Source organism: Dendrobates tinctorius, unplaced genomic scaffold (genome assembly GCF_039654945.1).
Source record: "Dendrobates tinctorius isolate UK_male_01 unplaced genomic scaffold, ASM3965494v1 ptg000016l, whole genome shotgun sequence".
Classification (NCBI taxonomy): Eukaryota; Metazoa; Chordata; class Amphibia; order Anura; family Dendrobatidae; genus Dendrobates; species Dendrobates tinctorius.
The window spans coordinates 34,820,912-34,838,437 of NW_027361684.1; the positions used below are offsets into that span (position 1 = coordinate 34,820,912).

At 42.3% G+C, this 17,526-nt stretch overlaps 1 protein-coding gene and 1 pseudogene across 1 annotated transcript in view; both read right to left on the reverse strand.

The window, feature by feature from the left end:
• Nucleotides 1-17,526, reverse strand: part of TLCD2 (TLC domain containing 2) — a 33,329-nt gene that overhangs the window by 14,717 nt on the left and 1,086 nt on the right. Inside the window, exons 2-3 of the mRNA XM_073565673.1 lie at nt 14,490-14,572; nt 11,853-11,935 (exon numbers count right to left, since the gene is read on the reverse strand). Of these exons, the coding sequence (XP_073421774.1) occupies nt 11,853-11,935; nt 14,490-14,572 (166 nt within the window). The remainder of the gene's footprint in view (nt 1-11,852; nt 11,936-14,489; nt 14,573-17,526) is intronic.
• Nucleotides 13,290-13,846, reverse strand: LOC141080446 (ran-specific GTPase-activating protein pseudogene; annotated as a pseudogene).

Genomic DNA, 17,526 nt, shown 5'->3' on the forward strand with positions numbered 1-17,526 from the left:
GGAGAGGTAAATTGTATTTGAGAAGGAGCTGTCAGAGGTTAATGAGGGAACAATGTTACGATTTCACAATTTACATTTTTTAATGTGCACACCGTCACATTACACATGTCTGACCCATTTTTGGGTATCCTATGTTCAAGGTGCCAGGCGAATTTGTCCATGAAAAGCAAAAGATAAAATAAACCCGATTTAGGGGCCCTGAACAAGAGTCAGATATTTGTGGCTGAATATCTCACAGTTACATATCCAGCAGCTTTAACAACCTACATGAGACATGCTGGTAGTTCAGTCACATGAACATAATCGCTGAAATTTATAGACTCATCAAGGGATCAACCACACAGGCAAGTTCTTTCAACAGGTTTTCCGAGTCTGATAAAACAGTTGTTCACAGGTTAACAGCTTCATCAGAACTGTAGGGACAGAAAACAATTGCCACCAGGTCAGCCTAAATTCACATGACCGTTGTCGCATTTTATGGTCTGTTGTGATGCAGCCATAATTTCCAGCTCAAAAGCGGATCTCCCGATCTGAACCAACAGCCATAAAGGCATATATGACATTGTTCCTGCAGGACAGGGGACCTGCAGATGGGCTGAAAAATTGCAGTCGTAACATGGACTGTAAAACATACCCACTAAGTGGTTGTGTGAATCTAGCCTTCCACAAGTTACAGCTGATCGCGGAGGATCTAACCAGTTAGGAAATACTTGCCAAAAAGTTTTTTGTAACATTTTGTAACATGCATTTCAAATGTAAGCACATTGTAAGGTAACGATTTAGAGAAGGATCGAGAGAAAGATCGGGAAAGTTACATTTTAACAAAAAAAGACCATATAAAATTGCCGATACAGATCATAAAGATATTCCTAACAGCATATAGAAGCCATTATGTTATCTGTTAGAAAGTACTGAAAATCCAGTGTAAGCAAATGGACAGAGATATTATCTTATCACTTATTTTATTAGTGTGTTGTCTAGGTATAATGGGAATGGCAGGGGAATGGCACAGAGGTCTGTATTCTAGGGATTTTAAGAAAGTAGGTAGTGAGCAGGAAATACAAAAAATAACATACTGTACTCATCTGTCAAATCCCAGGCTGCTCTGCTTTGCTAACCAAGATATACAAGGCCTCCACACGTATTAACCCTTTAGTGACAAAGCTAATTTTGACCTAAAGGAACAGGCCAATTTTTTGAAATCTGACAAGTGTCCCTTTATGTGGTAATACCTGGAACACTTCAACTGATTCTTTGATTATTTTTTTTTCGTGACATGCGTATAGTTATGAAAATTTTAAAAATTTTGTAAAATTTTGCAGTTTTCAAAACTTTACATTTTTATGCCCTGGCATAAGTAGCATTTCCCACATGTCTACTTTAGGCTAACTTTCACACTTACGTTCCTTGGAGCTGCGTCGGGCTGCGCACGGCAGCCGCTAAGCTCCGCCCACGCCCTCCTCCGGTCAGCTCCGCCTATGGACACATGACGCTGCATGCGGCCTGCGTACCCTATGTTTATTATTGGGCACGCAGGCCATGCGCAGGTATGCGTTTGCTGGCGCATGCGTCCTTTTGACGCTGGGTCGAGCGTACCAAAATGCAACACGGTGCATTTGGCCCAGCGTCAAAAGGACTCATGGGCCGGCAAACGCATACCTGCGCATGGCCTGCGTGCCCAATGCTAAAGATAGGGTACGCAGGCCACATGCAGCGTCATGCACCCATAGGCAGAGCTGACCGGAGGAGGCACAGCCGTGGGCGGAGCTTAGCGGTGGCTGTGCGCAGCTCCAAGGAACGCAAGTGTGAAAGTAGCCTTACATCAACACAATTTTTTAAACTTTTTTTGTTAGGAAGTTATAAGGGTTTAAAGTGGATCAGTAATTTCTCAGCAGAATGTACAAAACCATTTATTTTAATTTTTTTTTTAGGGACTGTATCACATTTGAATTGACTTAGGAGCTATATGACAGAAAATATCCAAAAGTATCACCATTCTAAAAACTGCACCCCTCAAAACCAAAAGAAGTTTATTAACCCTGCAGGTGCTTTATAGGAATTAATGGAATGTGGAAGGAAAAAAATTAACATTTTACTTTTTTTCCACAAAAATGTTGCTTTAGCCCCAAATTTTTAACTTTCACAAGGATAACAAAAAAAAAAGGAACCCAAAATTTGTTGTGCAATTTCTCCAGAGAACACAGATACCCGATAGGTGTGGGAAACTACTGTTTCGGCACAGGTCAGGGCTCAGATAGGAGGGAGCATCGTTTGACTTTTTGAATGCAAAAATGTCTGCCATGTCGTATTTGGAGAGCCTCTGATGGGCCGAAACAGTGGAACCCCCCCCACAAGTGGCCCCATTTTGGAAAATACATCCCTCAAGGATTTTATACAGGGGTATAGTGAGGATTTTTAACACAAAGGTACTAATCAGAATTTGATAACATTAAGCCATCACATTGAATATGTTGTCATTATGATTGAGTGCAAGGGCTACATGAGTTTGCATTGAGGTGCTCTAGTATATACCAAGTATAGCAGGTGCTCGAGCAACCCCGAGGTTTGCGCTCAACACTAGTCGTCATAATGTCATCATTTTTTTTTTCAACTTTTGAAAAAACGCTAACCCCAAGTCCCAACCCTAACGAATGAAAAAAAAAAATAAATTATAAAATAAAAAAAATGTAATCTGACTGAAGACTATGGGAGATATAACTTCATTGTTAAACCTCAAAAGGCTGAGAGTGACAGATCTCACACCTCAAGCCAGCCAAGTCAGAGTAGGACAAAGGCTTGCTTTGCAATATACTGTAATGCTGAAGCTGCCAAAGAACATTTTAGAAACATAATTCCATAAGGAGTTATGGAGATACCATACGCCCTAGCCATCATTTTTGAGATCTCTGGAATGGACTGTATGCCTTCCAGGGTCTCGATCCGTTTTAAAACCCAAGGGAGGGGAGATATGTAGAATTGCTATTAGGAGCCAGGTGGCAAAGCTGCATTTGGTCTTAATGCGTAGCAAGGGCCTGGCTGGATCCAATGGAGCCAAAACCGCCTCCCTAGGACTGTCCATTAAAGAGTTAAGACTGATCTTAGGTTTTGGAGTTTTTAGTTGCTAGAGGCAGGAGCGGGGATTTGAGTTCAGCCCAGAGGGGAGTGATCCAAAGGGAATAAAGGCTAATTTAAGGCCATGTAGTCCCTCTCTCGGTCATGCATGCAGCCCACTATGAAAGGGGGGGGTCACGACCACGATGAGTAACATGCTGTGAGTTACCTAGGAGTCAGCTGACAGCCCAAGCCCCCTGTAGCCCAGCGCACACTGGGTCGAACATCAACCCGGTAATTGACACAATCCATCTGCTTATAGCTTTTGTCCCACCACTATTGAATTTGCATATCATATTGTATATGTATGACAATTGTGTATGTAGTGTATTGTCTAGTGTGCCCTTAAGACGATTAAATACATAATTTAACCTTGGGCTGCTCTTTTATCTCAGTCCACACATCCATTGCTCTGTTTCACTGGTGCTAGTGTAAGGGACCTCTCAGCATGTCAGGATTGTGGGTGAGTGTGGTGTCATGTCAGTGACTACGTGGGCCACATCCTCTCACTCCCCGTGCCTCCCTAAGTCCATGTGGACAGGGGGTGTCTGTGTAAAACTGTGCCAAGCTAACCTTATGTGTCCCGAGGGGGTCTGGAACGTCACGTTGGTGCAAGTGAGGAGACCGCATTATGTGATCCTTCTGGCATAATAGTGACATCAGGTGGGGTGGCGAGGTGCGGGTTCATCACACTGACAAAGGGGACATACTGCACCCAGCGGCATATACCGCAAACCGCAAAGCCACGAGGGGCCATCCACACAGCGCCATCCCTAAGCGACAGTAGTCGCATAAAAATAGCGCTTCATTAAAAAAATACTCACCTCTATGGCAGCATCCAGTGAATCATAAAATTCTCAGATGAAGGTCCTACCCTGGACCGAAAACGTTCAGAATACATGTGATCTGGATGCCAATAAAAAAGAAAAATTGTTTTCACATATTAGAGTGCCAAGTTCATCATTTTATAAGGGGACATACTAGTTATTAGCTTTGATCAATGAGATAGGGTCTATAACAGTGATCAAAATGATCCAATAGAAAAATCCCTACTGTTGCCGGCCGGCCGATCTCGGTGAGCGCACCGTGCTTGCCATTTTTTTTTCAGGAAGAGGAGGCGGAAGGACTGGGGGTGGCTTGGGGACCTCTTTTCTCTCTCCTCTGACATGTATATGATGTCGGAAGAGATAGAAAGGTTTTTTCATAGTGGGCACACTTTTTTTTTTCACGTGATCGCCATTATTCATTGGGTTGGGGGTTGCAGCGCTATAATCTTATTCCCGATCGGCATTTTAAAACGCCAATGAGTGAATTAGGCCCTTTAACGACCGCTGTTTTAATGCGCATTGGCTGTCGTTAAGGGGTTAAACGAAAGTTATCTAAACCCACTGATTTCAACAGGACTAGCCCCAAAAAATGTGTAAGCTGGCCTCCTGTCTCTCTCCCTTTGGATTTTATCAGCTGATCCTTTTTGGTTTCAGGGGATAAGTGTATGGGAGAATCGAGAGACATAGCCATCTGTTGAATGAACGCTCGGCTGACACTTTCAGGTATCTGGTTTATTATGACCAGTTTTTGTTCATATGTTTGTGTCTTATGTCTACACCAACATATCAGACTCTCACCTACCATGGAAAAAGTTCTTTTTGAAGGTTAAAACCTACCACTTCCGACAAGCCTACAACCTGCATTAACTCTCGCTCCACCATACCGCTGCACGACCAGCTCTACCCTCACCTACTGTACCCTCACCCATCCCTTGTAGCCTGTGAGCCCTCGCGGGCAGGGTCCTCTCTCCTCCTGTACCAGTTGGTGACTCGTTTTGTTCAAGATTACTGTACTTGTTTTTAATTATGTATACCCCTCCTAACATGTAAATCGCCATGGAAGAAATGGCGCTATAATAATAAATAATAAGTTATGTCATTATTCCTGCTGTTCCCCAGTATTCAGTTTTTATGCTACATTAAAAATCCCTCATATAGTCCCAAAGATACGGACCTTTTTATTTAGTGCAAATTTTTAAGGTGGATTAAGGCTGTGTGCACACGATGCAGATTTGCAGCGTTTCCGCAGCGGATTTTACCACGCAGAAACGTTGCATTTCTGCATTGTGATGTACAGTAGCCTTAAAATCAATGTAAAAAAAAAAAACGCTGCGCAGACGCTGCGGATTTTTCCGCGCGGTTTTCCTGCGGTACAAAATCCGCAGCATGTTACTTCTTTTGTGCGGTTTTCCATCTCCTCTGTCACCAAATCCGCAGGGGGAAAACCGCGATCAAAAACCGCATGAAAAATGGAAGAAATCCGCAGGAAAAATGCAGGTCATTTGACCTGCGGATTTCTTCCATTCTGCGCGGAAAAATCCGCAGGGCCAAAAAGTACGTCTGCACTCAGCCTTAAAAGAAAAAAAAACAAACAAGTAAAAAAATAGATTATCTGCCCATCGTTGACCTTGTGACAGGTCCATAATCTGCACACGATTGTATGAATAAAGTTTTGTTAAAGCCAAATACCAAGAAGCATCAAAAACAAAACAGCTTTATGTAAAACTTGACAAACCAAAAAGACAAAAGCCGCAGTATCAAAAGCACACTAAAAACACAATGAAAAAAAAAATGCAAGTAACATAACTTAACTAATAGGTTCAGAAATGCTGCAGAAAATCTGCAAGATCAACAACTCACCAAATGCTCATCGTGAGAACATAGCCTAAAGAGTTTCATGGTTTTGCATTAGAATGGGCTAGAAATATTCTGGACTTTGGAGAGCTAAACATATCTCTATAGACTATTGCGAGCGTTTAGTATCCAGTGTGAAAACTGCAATATGTCAGCATTTTTCAAAAATAGGATTAGCATAAAAACTAAAATAAATCTATATATATAAAATTAAATGTATGTGTGTATCATCAACCAATCACGAAACATCTTTCATTTCACCAGAGCTGTTTTAAAAGAAGCTGAGCTGTGATTGGTTTCTATGAGCAACAGTTTTCCCACCCCACGACAACAGCTCAGCAGAAATCTAGCATCCCCGGGAACATAAGCTCCCAGCCATTGTTTGCCCCCCCCAGAAAGGAGCAGAGCGCACATGACAGAAATGAATCCCTCTTCCCATACCCATTTACCCATCACACATCCTCCATCCCATAGGCACATCTTCCCTCTTAAAGGGATCTCGGTATGGAAGTTAGGGCAAATCCCTCAGTGCTCTGATTCTGACCCCAGGCTTTTATTTAGGCTATGTGCACACGTTCGAAATTGCCGTGGAAATTTCCGTGGCAATTCCGCAACTCCCTGCTGTGCGAAATAAGCATGCGGAATTGGCATGCATATTCCCGCTAAACACTAGCGTTTTGCAAGCGTAATTAGCATCGCTTGGAAAACTGATTGACAGGTTGGACACACTTGTCAAACATTGTGTTTGACAATGAAGCTGCCAGTTTACCTGTGAGGCGTCGATTTCTCAAACTACAGACTCTAATTTACTTGTCTTGTTGCTCAGTTGTGCAGCGGAGCCTCCCACTTCTCTTTCTACTCTGGTTAGAGCCTGTTTGTGCTCTCCTCTGAAGGGAGTAGTACACAACATTGCAGGAAATCTTCAGTTTCTTGGCAATTTCTCACATGGAATAGCCTTCATTTCTAAGAACAAAAATAGACTGTCGAGTTTTACACGAAAGTTCTTTTTTTTCTGGCCATTTTGAGAGTTTAATCGAACCAACAAATGTAATGCTCCAACTAGCTCAAAGAAAGGTCAGGTTTATAGTTTCTCTAATCAGCCAAACTGTTTTCAGCTGTGCTAACATACTTGCACAATGGTTTTCAATGGTATTCTAACCATCCATTAGCCTTCTTCACAGTTAGCAAATACAAAGTACCATAAGAACACTGGAGTGATGGTTGTTGGAAATGGGCCTCTATACACCTATGAAGATATTGCATTACAAACCAGACGTTTGCAGCTAGAATAGTCATTTACCACATTAACAATGTATAAAGTGTATTTCTGAATCATTTATTGTTAGCTTCATTGGAAAAAAACTGCTTTTCTTTCAAAAATAAGGAAATTTCTAAGTGACCCTGAACTTTTAAACGGTATATATATATATATATATATATATATATATATATATATATATATATATATATATATATATATACACAGTGCCTACAAGTAGTATTCAACCCCCTGCAGATTTAGCAGGTTTACACATTCGGAATTGACTTGGCATTGTGACATTTGGACTGTAGATCAGCCTGGAAGTGTGAAATGCACTGCAGCAAAAAAGAATGTTATTTCTTTGTTTAATTTTTTTTTAAATTGTGAAAAGTTTATTCAGAGGGTCATTTATTCAACCCCTCAAACCACCAGAATTCTGTTTGGTTCCCCTAAAGTATTAAGAAGTATTTCAGGCACAAAGAACAATGAGCTTCACATGTTTGGATTAATTATCTATTTTTCCAGCCTTTTCTGACTATTTAAGACCCTCCCCAAACTTGTGAACAGCACTCATACATGGTCAACATGGGAAAGACAAAGGAGCATTCCAAGGCCATCAGAGACAAGATCGTGGAGGGTCACAAGGCTGGCAAGGGGTACAAAACCCTTTCCAAGGAGTTGGGCCTACCTGTCTCCACTGTTGGGAGCATCATCCGGAAGTGGAAGGCTTATGGAACTACTGTTAGCCTTCCACGGCCTGGACAGCCTTTGAAAGTTTCTTCCCGTGCCGAGGCCAGGCTTGTCCGAAGAGTCAAGGCTAACCCAAGGACAACAAGGAAGGAGCTCCGGGAAGATCTCATGGCAGTGGGGACATTGGTTTCAGTCAATACCATAAGTAACGTACTCCACCGCAATGGTCTCCGTTCCAGACGAGCCCGTAAGGTACCTTTACTTTCAAAGCATCATGTCAAGGCTCGTCTACAGTTTGCTCATGATCACTTGGAGGACTCTGAGACAGACTGGTTCAAGGTTCTCTGGTCTGATGAGACCAAGATCGAGATCTTTGGTGCCAACCACACACGTGACGTTTGGAGACTGGATGGCACTGCATACGACCCCAAGAATACCATCCCTACAGTCAAGCATGGTGGTGGCAGCATCATGCTGTGGGGCTGTTTCTCAGCCAAGGGGCCTGGCCATCTGGTCCGCATCCATGGGAAGATGGATAGCACGGCCTACCTGGAGATTTTGGCCAAGAACCTCCGCTCCTCCATCAAGGATCTTAAGATGGGTCGTCATTTCATCTTCCAACAAGACAACGGCCCAAAGCACACAGCCAAGAAAACCAAGGCCTGGTTCAAGAGGGAAAAAAATCAAGGTGTTGGAGTGGCCTAGTCAGTATCCTGACCTTAACCCAATTGAAAACTTGTGGAAGGAGCTCAAGATTAAAGTCCACATGAGACACCCAAAGAACCTAGATAACTTGGAGAAGATCTGCATGGAGGAGTGGGCCAAGATAACTCCAGAGACCTGTGCCGGCCTGATCAGGTCTTATAAAAGACGATTATTAGCTGTAATTGCAAACAAGGGTTATTCCACAAAATATTAAACCTAGGGGTTGAATAATAATTGACCCACACTTTTATGTTTAAAATTTATTAAAATTTAACTGAGCAACATAACTTTTTGGTTTGTAAGATTTATGCATCTGTATATATATATATATATATATATATATATATATATATATATATATATATATATATAATCATTACAATTTGTTATAACTAACCATAGTTAGTTACTATGCCCGGGCAGCGCTGGGCTCCTCAACTAGTCATTGATAAAGTTTCGTTTGGCAACTTTTCATATGATGCCAAGTCCTTTTTGAAGATTGTCCCCAAAACCGCCTAGAAGTTCTGACATTTCCATACTTGGAAAATCCCCAGAGTAGAATAGAAGTTAGAAATGTCTTTCTGTTTCATTTTCAACAAGAATCTCAACGGACTGCAAATGAAAAATACACAAATCTGGTTGTGCTGGAGAGTTCCCCAAACAAAGTGCTGAAAATATTGTATAGAAGCAGCGTCCTATAGAGACAGGGTGTGTAGGCCGTGCAGGTTACACTTATGGAAGGAAGATCCACCCTGGTTATACATTCCTTAGAAGACTAAGAAGACAGAACAAAGTCATTCTCTTCATCATGAGCTTTAGGTTGTCAGATCCTATTCGGTTTACTGGAGTCATCAACAATCTTGTGTCTGTGACAGTTGTTGGCCAACCAGTTATTCAACAAGCAATTTTCTTATTAGGTTTTTGAATGGTCACTAATTTCAACAAACTTTGCATGACTCAATTGTACATGAAAATTATAAGAAACTTTGTAATATCAGAGAAATATGATTCTTTCTCCACTTCAGCTTGCAAAAAAACAAGATGGACTGCCACCGCAATGCGGGATAATATTACACTTGCCTTTTGAAGTCAGTAGAAAGGGGAGAGAAACAGAGTGCGGGTAAAGGAATAGAGAGAGGAACAGAGTGAGGGAAAAATGGACAGAGATGGGGCTACAGCATTCTTAAAATTGTTTTATATCAGACTTATGCTGGAATCAGAGTTACACTGCTTAGTACCACGGTATAATATCATCCGTGCTGCTATTTCTGAGCACATGCTACAAAGGTCAGAGGAGCAGGAATCCCTCATGTTTGCTTGATGTGTATGTGGGCCATGCATATTTCCTCTCCTTCTAGCTCAGATATAACTGAAAATTAGAGATAGGATATATAGAATGAGAAAACTGATAAAAAAAAATATAATTACAGAATATACATCATATAAAGGCTATAAATTGTAATATTTTTAATTTGTACACAAACAAACGACGTGCGCTTTAATAAATGTAGCCAATGCAACACTAACCTATCTTAGGCTGGCCAGACACATTAACACAAGATTAGGATTGCCATCAGGCATGCGATCCTTTCAAAGGTTGTCCAATCCTAAAAGAGTCACATGCCTGTCTGGACTTAACATAAATAGCGGAGACTAAACAAGGGTCCTGTAATTTTGCTAAAAAGTGTGAAAAAGCGTTTCAGAGTTGAACAAACTCCTTCAATCAAGAAAAAACCTGATGAAGCAGTTTGCTCATCTCTGAAACGCGTAGATTAATAAAATTGCTCTGTGCTCAACCACCATGATCTCTCCACTGGATTTCTTCTTGATCAGCAGCGCAGCCGATTTATCCGTATATCCCTTTCTACTACAACACGGGACCTGGGCAGTAATGGAAGAGGATCGGTGGAGAATAATTTAATTTATTAGTTTACAAACTTCTGGACATTTTTTTGGAGAAAAAAAAAAGCGTTAAACAGGCAATGTTAGGATATAATTTGTAGATAGCACAATAACGGCTTTGCTCGCCTTGCCATGGCATGTTCACGTTCTGCAAGTTATTGTCATGATGCCAAAGTACAATAAAAAAGACTTGGCTGTCAGAATACATTCCAGGATTCTCACTAATGGAGTATGATATGTGACGGCTTCTAGGAACAGACCCTTAATCATGACACCAATCCCTGGTCATTTGCCAGGTGGAGCACTCGGACAGCTCATTATAGTAGCAGAAACAAACTTTCTAGGAAAGTGCTATAAAAGCAGTTATGTAAAGAGAGAAAAAAAGAAATAAGGTGCAGGTGTATTTGAGGCACACATCTGTCACAAATCTTGGTAAACCCTTTGAGGGGAGCTTGTGAACACGTTTCTCCATATGGAAATAGTGGTGTGGCTGTACAGGTGCTAGTCCCTCAAAAATGATTCCTTTTTTTGGAGAGATCTGATGTGTCAGTTAAGACACCCGGTGTAGAAGCCATATGTAAATTAGGCTGGTAGTGCACTGTGGGCGTGTCAGTGCACGTGGACTGATTCTTCCAAACCCCTCTAAGTGCTTTAGGTTCCCCGCAGGTGCATCTGCTATAGCTCTGCCGGCTTTCAGGCACCTTGAACCTTTTGAATGTATCTGGTGACGATAATACCCTCCCAAATGAGTTCACACACATTCTTTGCTAAGAGACTACACCCAAAGCTACTATATAGTGTAAAGGATCATAGCTCACAAAACTCTGGCCATTCACCAAAGTAACATAAGACAAAGTATTGGAGAACAATGTATTAATGACATTTTGTTCATAGAAATATCTAGAAAACTGATTATTTGTACTTTTCAAAAAAAAAAAAAAAAAAAAAAAAGATATGATAGATCCATGTTTACACTATGTACAGAATTATCAGGCAAGGTACTATTTTGCCATATCAACTTTTTAACCCTACAGTTTTATCTTTAAAGGGTTATTAAAAAAATGATCTCGAATCCACGGGACTAGGCATAACTTGCTGGTATCCGAACGCTGGGACCCTCAGTGAACCGATATAAGGGCTCTATAACTCTGTCTTGAATGGAGTGGTGGTGCGTTTGCTTGACCTTGGCTCCATTCACTGTCTATGGGACAGTACTCTGCTTTCTTCAATGGTTTCATTGACAACGAATGAAGAGGAGGTTGAGGAAGCGCATCGTCACTTCATTCAGGACAGAGCTGCAGAGCCACATTCTTTGGGTTCCAAAGCCTTAATCTCTAACTTGCTCGGGGTCCCAGAGTTGAGAAAGTTATCCCTCATCTCAAGGATAGTGAGTAACTTGATATTTTTGGACTAACCCTTTGAAAGTTGGAATATAAGGTGCATTTCTTCCAGTGAATTATAAAGCAGAAGACGCGTGTAATGAAAACTGCAGAGTTACATACCACAGTGTGATGGAAAAGCAGTTCCCAGGACTGATGAAGTTTCTGGTTCTGCAGCATATCCACAAAATCATGAATGAAATAACCTAAAATAAAAACAATGGTCAAACGTTTCATCTATTTACAGGATCAGCACGTGCTTTAAAGTCATTTCTTTTGCTTTTCAACATATTTTATTGGGTCATAAAATGAAAGGCGTTTTCTGGAACTGGATAGAAAAAAAAAACTTTTGCATACAGTTACCCATAGACTTTTTAAAGACTGAGTTTGTATTTTTGAACATGGGCTTCCAAGTCATCCTTGTGACACGCATACCCTATAGGACACATCCTCACAGGTTGGACTTACTGCAGATTTGTCATCTATCCAGTAGCGGGGCAGCAAAGTTGGTGCGATCTGAATACATTTCATCCACATGCTGTGAAAACTATGTGTGCACACACTGACCTGCAGAGAATGGCAATTTCTGTTGTGGATTCAGAGTTTCATCTTTGTGAATTCTGAAGAAAATTGGAAGTTACTCATTCAAAGCAAAATCCGCAGGTGGATAAATAAAAAATGACCAATGTCTCTGTAACCCTATGGTAATTTCTAAAAAAAAAAAAAAAAAAAAAATTAGGGGAGCACCACTAATATATTAGGAGCAAAATCTGGCCACTTTTGACCTTGTGACAAGTCCTCTTTACAGCCGCAAAGCCCTGCCATACCGGCTCAGTGGGACTTTGGATGACTGAAGGACTGTCCGGGCTACAGAAGGAATAATGCAGCTCTTTTTTTTTTTGCAGCTCTATTAGGCTATGTGCACACGCTGCGGATTCACCTGCGGGTTTTTCTGCGTGGATCCGCAGGTAAAACCGCAGGTAAAGTGACCTCCGGTTTTGCCCTGCGGTTTCACACCTCTACTATGTTAAAGGTGTGAAACAGCAGCGGAATCCGCCCAAACTATTGACATGCTGCGGTTTGTAAACCGCAGCAAAACCGCGCGTAAAAAAACGCAGCGTGAGCACAGCGGTTTTGAAACCCCATAGGATAACATGGTACTGTACCATGTCTGCGGAACTGCTGCGTTTCCGCAGGGCCAAAACCGCTGCGGAAATGCAGCAGAATCCGCAACGTGTGCACACAGCCTTACGTTTGTGTACAAAACGGAGCCCAAACACAGCGGAGTACAATCAGTAATAACAGACAACTTGCTTCATAGAAGAACTGGAGAGAGAATCCTTTTAGCCTCCGTTATCCTTGGATCTATTTTGACCGGAGTCCTTAATATATTTTGATTTTTTTTTTCTTATTTGTGACCAACTCTACACTGGCACCATTACCCTACTTTTAAGATCGATAAGATGGAAACTGAAGTTCATGTAGAACAGTTAATTTACTAATTTGAAAAAAAAGAAGTTTTTTTTAAATTAACAAAATCTCCTTTGTTTTGAAGATTCTATTCCATGTTAATGGTCAGGAGACATGACGAGAAATTGGTGCTTCATTGGCGTAATCTGCATATGTCTTCCAGACCCAGGCTCTGCCACTACCAGCGTTGGGTTTCAGTTCCATTGATGGCGTCACATAATGATTAGCACAGATTTTCAGCGTCTTATCTCTCCTCATCAAAAGGCGGATTGTTCCCTTCTCCTTGTGTTTAAGTAGTTTAACATCACCAGTGCCTCGTTCTTTCCACTCAGGGGGGTCATTTTCAGAAGCAAATCTGAACAACTTTGCTCTCATTTTAAATAGCTCTTCTTCATCTTCTTCAAGTGTCTTAATCTTTTGCTCTGGCAATGAGACAATTGGTTCGAAGTGAGGATCGTGATTGACTTCTTCTGTGTTGTCAACAGGAGTTTCATGCTCTTCTTTGGGGTCCTTGTGTCGGCCATCAGAGGGAGGATGCAGGCGGATTAGGCGGCACGGGTCTCGGCAGCAGGATGTCGACATCACGAGAAAGTACAAGGGCGGATGATAGAAGAATGTGGTAATGAGCGGCATTTCTAGTCTTGTGAGATATCTATATAGACACACACAGGTATATATATATATATATATATATATATATATATATATATAGACACATACACATGATGTAGATATAGTGTGTAAGTAGGAACAATATAAGGAGGTTTTGTCCTTTTGCATCTTGTGCGACATTTAAGCCTCAATGAGACATCAGTGTTTCACGTACATGTTCTATCCATGTGTTTCTCTTCACAGATATAATACATACTCACATTCGGACCTTGTCTCCAAAAAAAATAAAATAAATAAATATTACCGATATTGAATTAAGATCAAAATCAACCATACAAGTCTATGGGTCCATGACAATCACAGACATCACCCAGATATGACCCTTGTGCGATCCGTGTGCCGTACGTTTTTAATAATGTAATGGGGTTGGAGAAGATTAGAAGTTTTTTTTTTTTTTTTTTTTTTTTAACAATTTGGAATAGAAAAATCACAGATGAAACACTGCCAGTAAAAACTGACCAAACACTGATGAAAATAAGATCCCAAACATCGATGAACAACAGTTCTTTTTATCAAATAAAAAATAATAATGGAGATTTTATAGATGTCAGAGTGTGGCCTTAATGTATGATGCCGAACAAAAAATAACAAATAAAAAAAAATCAACAAGCCACTAACCGACTGAGACAGCAACGAGACAATGCGAGAAGCGGGAATGTGTGGCGATCAGGTCTTCTGCCATCTCAGGATGCAGGTAAAACCTAAACAAAAAGGAAAGGAGATTGTAAGATATGCAGAAATCGAAAAAGAAAAGTCTTTTACCATCAGGGGTCTATATGTGTGAGGAGGAGAGAGCAGCTGGATGCACACAGACATTCTACTGAAAATGTTCCTAAAGCCACGTTCACACATTCAGTATTTGGTGAGTTTTTTACCCAAAATAGGAGTGGGTGGGTGAAAAATGCAGGAGTGGTGCCAATGTTTCTATTATACTTTTCCTCTGACCGTTCCACTCCTGGTTTTGGCTTACAAATACTGGGGTAAAAAACTCACCAAATACTGAATGTGTGCACGTGGCCTAAAATCAGTTACACTATATCTATGGTGAAAAAAAGAAAGGTTAAAATATAACTGTTGTTCCAGGAGAACTTAGCAGGATGTCTGTGTCTGCCTTTCCATAGAATCTCACAAGTGCCAACTGTCATCTCCTGTTTCAGTAATGTGAATGTCTGTCTTCACTTAAAAACAGATTTACCCCTGAACTGAGAGCGAAAGATCAATCCAGGAGAAAGACGCAGATTTCTCCAATAAGACATATATCAAAGTTGTTTATTTTCATGTGTCCTATTGACTTATGAAATAAAAATGATGGTTCTTCTTTGAGGTAACTAAGGCTGTGTGCACACGCTGCGGATTCTGCTGCGGATTTGGCCCTGCGGATCCGCAGCAGTTTCTGCTGCTGTGTACAGTACCATTATTCCCTATGAGAAATGGAAACCGCAGTGCAGATGCTGCGGAATTTTCCACGCGGATTTTCTGCGGTTTCTAAACCGCAGAAAGAATTGACATGTCAATTCTTTCTGCGGATTCCGCTGCGGTTTACCATCTCCTCCATTGTGGAGATGGCAAAACCGCAGGATAATCTGCAGATAAACCGCAGGTCTTTTGACCTGCGGATTTAGAAAATCCGCGCGGATCAATCCGCAGCGTGTGCACACAGCCTTAGGCTATGTGCACACGCTGCGGTTCCGGCCCTGCGGAACCGCAGCAGTTCCGCAGACATGGTACAGTACCATGTAACCCTATGGGTTTTCAAAACCGCAGTGCTCACGCTGCATTTTTTTCCGCGCGGTTTTGCTGTGGTTTTTTTCCACAGCATGTCAATTGTTTCTGCGGATTCCGCTGCGGTTTCACACCTTTAACATAGTAGAGGTGCTAAACCGCAGGTCACTTTACCTGCGGTTTTACCTGCGGTTCCATGGGAAAAAACCCGCAGGTGAATCTGCAGCGTGTGCACATAGTCTTAGAGTAGTTTTTTTTAAGACACCCATACACTTCAGATGGCAGATTGCAACCATGATGGTGTGTCCAGAAGCTCTCTCGGGCATCTCTCCCATACACAGAAGCGCTCACTTGGCCAAGCGCCCCTGTGTTCTCTATCAGAGAGCCGCTGCCGGTCATCTCATCTGTGGCAGCAGCTTATCTCTGGAGAACAAAATAATCGCAAGTGTTAAATAACACACACCAGATCCTAATCTCTCCCAACAATCATCGGTCCAGGACCCCTGTATACATGGACTACCTTCACTGGTAGAGCAAATATTAGGGAGGATATCATCTAGTCGTAGGATGGTCTACAGTCTATTGTGGGTATAATGCACTCTCTTTACACTTTTTGGTGCTTTCTTTGTGGTCTGTTCCGTAGAATCTATGCAGGGATGCAGCTGTTCTGGATCTTTAATCGTTTGATATTGATGAGAAGAATATTTCTGGCAGGTTTCCACATACACACAATGCCAGCCATCAGTGTGCCCACAGCTCCCCAGACTCAAGGTGAAGGCCACACAGCTCCCGGGCACTGCGGCCTGGGATCCTATAGGACGCCACGGGCACTCACGCAATTATTTCATTACCCATGAGGGCAAGGTGACCCAGCTCTAAATGTCTTGTTCCAGAGAACAATAATAACCTTTATGCCAACTCATCTACCGAGAGAGTTCTCTGTGCCGCCTCCCTGCAATGTCTGGTGCCCATCGCTGGTAACGCATTACATACAAAGATCCCTATGGAAACATCGCCCACTGCTCTCCACTATGCGCTGTCCACCATTGAGGACTATTTTGTTTACTTAAATGTATTAGGGGCTAAAAACAATTTATGCTACTGAGCATTGCACCATTTGGTTCTTTGTTGCTCATTCAACCCTGATGTGATCATAAAGGGAGCTCAGAAACCCCCCCCCGAAAAGTCACAAACTTGAGTGAGAACATCAAAATGATCTCACTGACAGATTCTCCGTTAACTCTTTCTGCAGCCAGTAATAGACAATGCAACCCAAAGGCTATAGGAGGCAAATGGTGCAATTTCAGAAACATTTTTAACACCAAATTCATCCATGCAAGTAAAATAAAAGGTATAAAAGGTTAAACATCCCCTTTATTAGCTGAGGCTAATAAGAAAAGCAGTTTGTGGTCCTATAGGGATCTGTATGGAATAGGCAGCAGTGGCACCACATGTGCTCTATGTGAGCGCCGATTATCAGGACCCCTCATGGTAGAAGTGCTCTTACCAAGTGGATCCGCTTAGCCCAGCACCTGGCAGCATCCCTTACCCCAGAGCCCAGTGGTTCTCCTTACTCCAGCAGTGTCCCATATAATTGCAGTTCCCCTTACCCCATTAGTGTCCCATACCTTGGCAGTGTCCATACCCTGGCAGTGCCCCTTACCCCAGTAGTGCCTTGTACCCTGGCAGTGCCCCGTACCCCGGCAGTAGCCCGTGCCCCGGCAGTGCCTTGTACCCAGGCAGTGGCCCGTGCCCCGGCAGTGCCTTGTACCCTGGCAGTGCCCCGTACCCCGGCAGTAGCCCGTGCCCCGGCAGTGCCTTGTACCCAGGCAGTGGCCCGTGCCCCGGCAGTGCCTTGTACCCTGGCAGTGCCCCGTACCCCGGCAGTGGCCCGTGCCCCGGCAGTGCCTTGTACCCAGGCAGTGGCCCGTAC